The following is a 1,533-nucleotide window of genomic DNA, read 5'->3' as shown; positions in this document are numbered from 1 at the left end:
AAAAAATCCATTTTTTACGTGCGATTTCGCACGATTAATCGTATTTATTATGCATGATATCTCGATCTTCCGCGCCTCACACATAACCGCAGCATTATTGATTACGCTCTCTGTAATGAACGAAATTTGCCACTTAGCTTGACAATGCCAGAATGAGCTGTTTTATGATTCTGCAAACAGTATCCACATACCCAGGAAGGATTCCGATGATATAGACTTCGACTATGGATCGTATAGACGTGGATTTAAAATCATTTCTGGTTAAGGTTGTTCAATGCAGTTTCCCCCGTTTCACGTGAATTGGCGTATTACTCGGTAAAAAACTGACTGTTTCACTTGTGACTCGTATAATCTACCATGTCAGGCGTGTCGGTATGTGAGTTACTCCGGTCATGCTGACGGAATCAATTACACTAAGGCATATCTTCGAGCTATGGCATAGCCGCCCCGCAGTCAGACATTGTAATGACATGTCCTCCTCATTCAACCAATATAGAAAACAATAGGAAATTGGTTGTCTATTGTAAAGGGGCATTACGAAGGCTTATGGGAAAAGGCAATAAAATACGACTAATGTAGGAGGAGGAGGAGACATAATAATAATAAACATCATCATTTACAGCGAGGGTCCTTACAGCATCATAGAGGACTTCTTAGAGACTCTTCTAGAGTATACAAAGGTCTTACATATCCTACCACCCGATATCAAGCTCAATGATCATCAGTTGGAGCACATCCGGTACGTTTTTGTTATGAAACGTTATTTGATGGGGGATTAGAGTATACTGAAGTAGCCTACTGCACGAGAGGATGTTCGAGAGTCTCGAATCGAGACTGCCACTCAGGACGCAATATTACCCCTCGCAAGCTCGAGAGGCTCTCAGTGTGATAAGGGATCTATCAACTGAATCTGATGCCAACGATAGGCTCAAACGTTGGGCCATTGGAGCAGCCCAGTTGCTGTGCGGAAGCGGCGCGGACACGTCAGTCACGGTCAGTGGACGTTCTCTGGGGGAGGCCCTACTTTCGTTATAGCTCAGCTTGGGGGAATTGTCTCTAATCAGGTCGAACAACAACTCCTTATCACTGAGCTGCTCATCGAAGTAGCAGGAGATGCTGCTGTTGTACAAGACGTCCTCATCAACGCCGTTATTGATGTTCTCATGATGCATACTGCCATCGACTCGGAGCTCGGTGGACAACTCGCTACCGGTCAGACCTTCCTGGAGAATTTTGACTTCCGTGATTGCATTGAACATCTTTAAGGGATGACGTTAGGCTATGAGCCATCGAGGATACTACTGCTACTATCGACTCACCAAAAGAGTTGCTGTAGATTAAACGCTTTTGTTAGGTCGGACAGCATCATCATGCGAGAGTCTCCTCCCTTTATCGCGAGCCATTCATCGTCTTGTCGATCTCGTCGATGGAAGCAGATTGAGCTGCCATGATGACGAGCCAACGTGGATCGATCCTCTCAACAAGCTCACTAAAAGGCTGCTCACTTATAGAGAGGTACACCTCTTCTCAGCC

General features: G+C 45.3%; 1 protein-coding gene across 1 annotated transcript; it reads left to right on the top strand.

Moving 5' to 3' along the window:
• Nucleotides 1–810: 810 nt before the first annotated feature.
• Nucleotides 811–1,265, top strand: Pmar_PMAR026454 (hypothetical protein; the record flags this gene model as incomplete). Its single annotated transcript, XM_002769775.1, has 2 exons — nt 811–993; nt 1,065–1,265. The coding sequence occupies 2 exons, from the start codon at nt 811–813 to the stop codon at nt 1,263–1,265; spliced, it is 384 nt and encodes a 127-aa protein (XP_002769821.1).
• Between the last annotated feature and the right edge of the window lie 268 nt (nt 1,266–1,533).

Source organism: Perkinsus marinus (genome assembly GCF_000006405.1).
Source record: "Perkinsus marinus ATCC 50983 genomic scaffold scf_1104296964894, whole genome shotgun sequence".
Lineage (NCBI taxonomy): Eukaryota > Perkinsozoa > Perkinsida > Perkinsidae > Perkinsus > Perkinsus marinus.
Note: the sequence above shows the minus strand (reverse complement) of the source record. Positions and strands in the feature narration are given on the sequence as shown.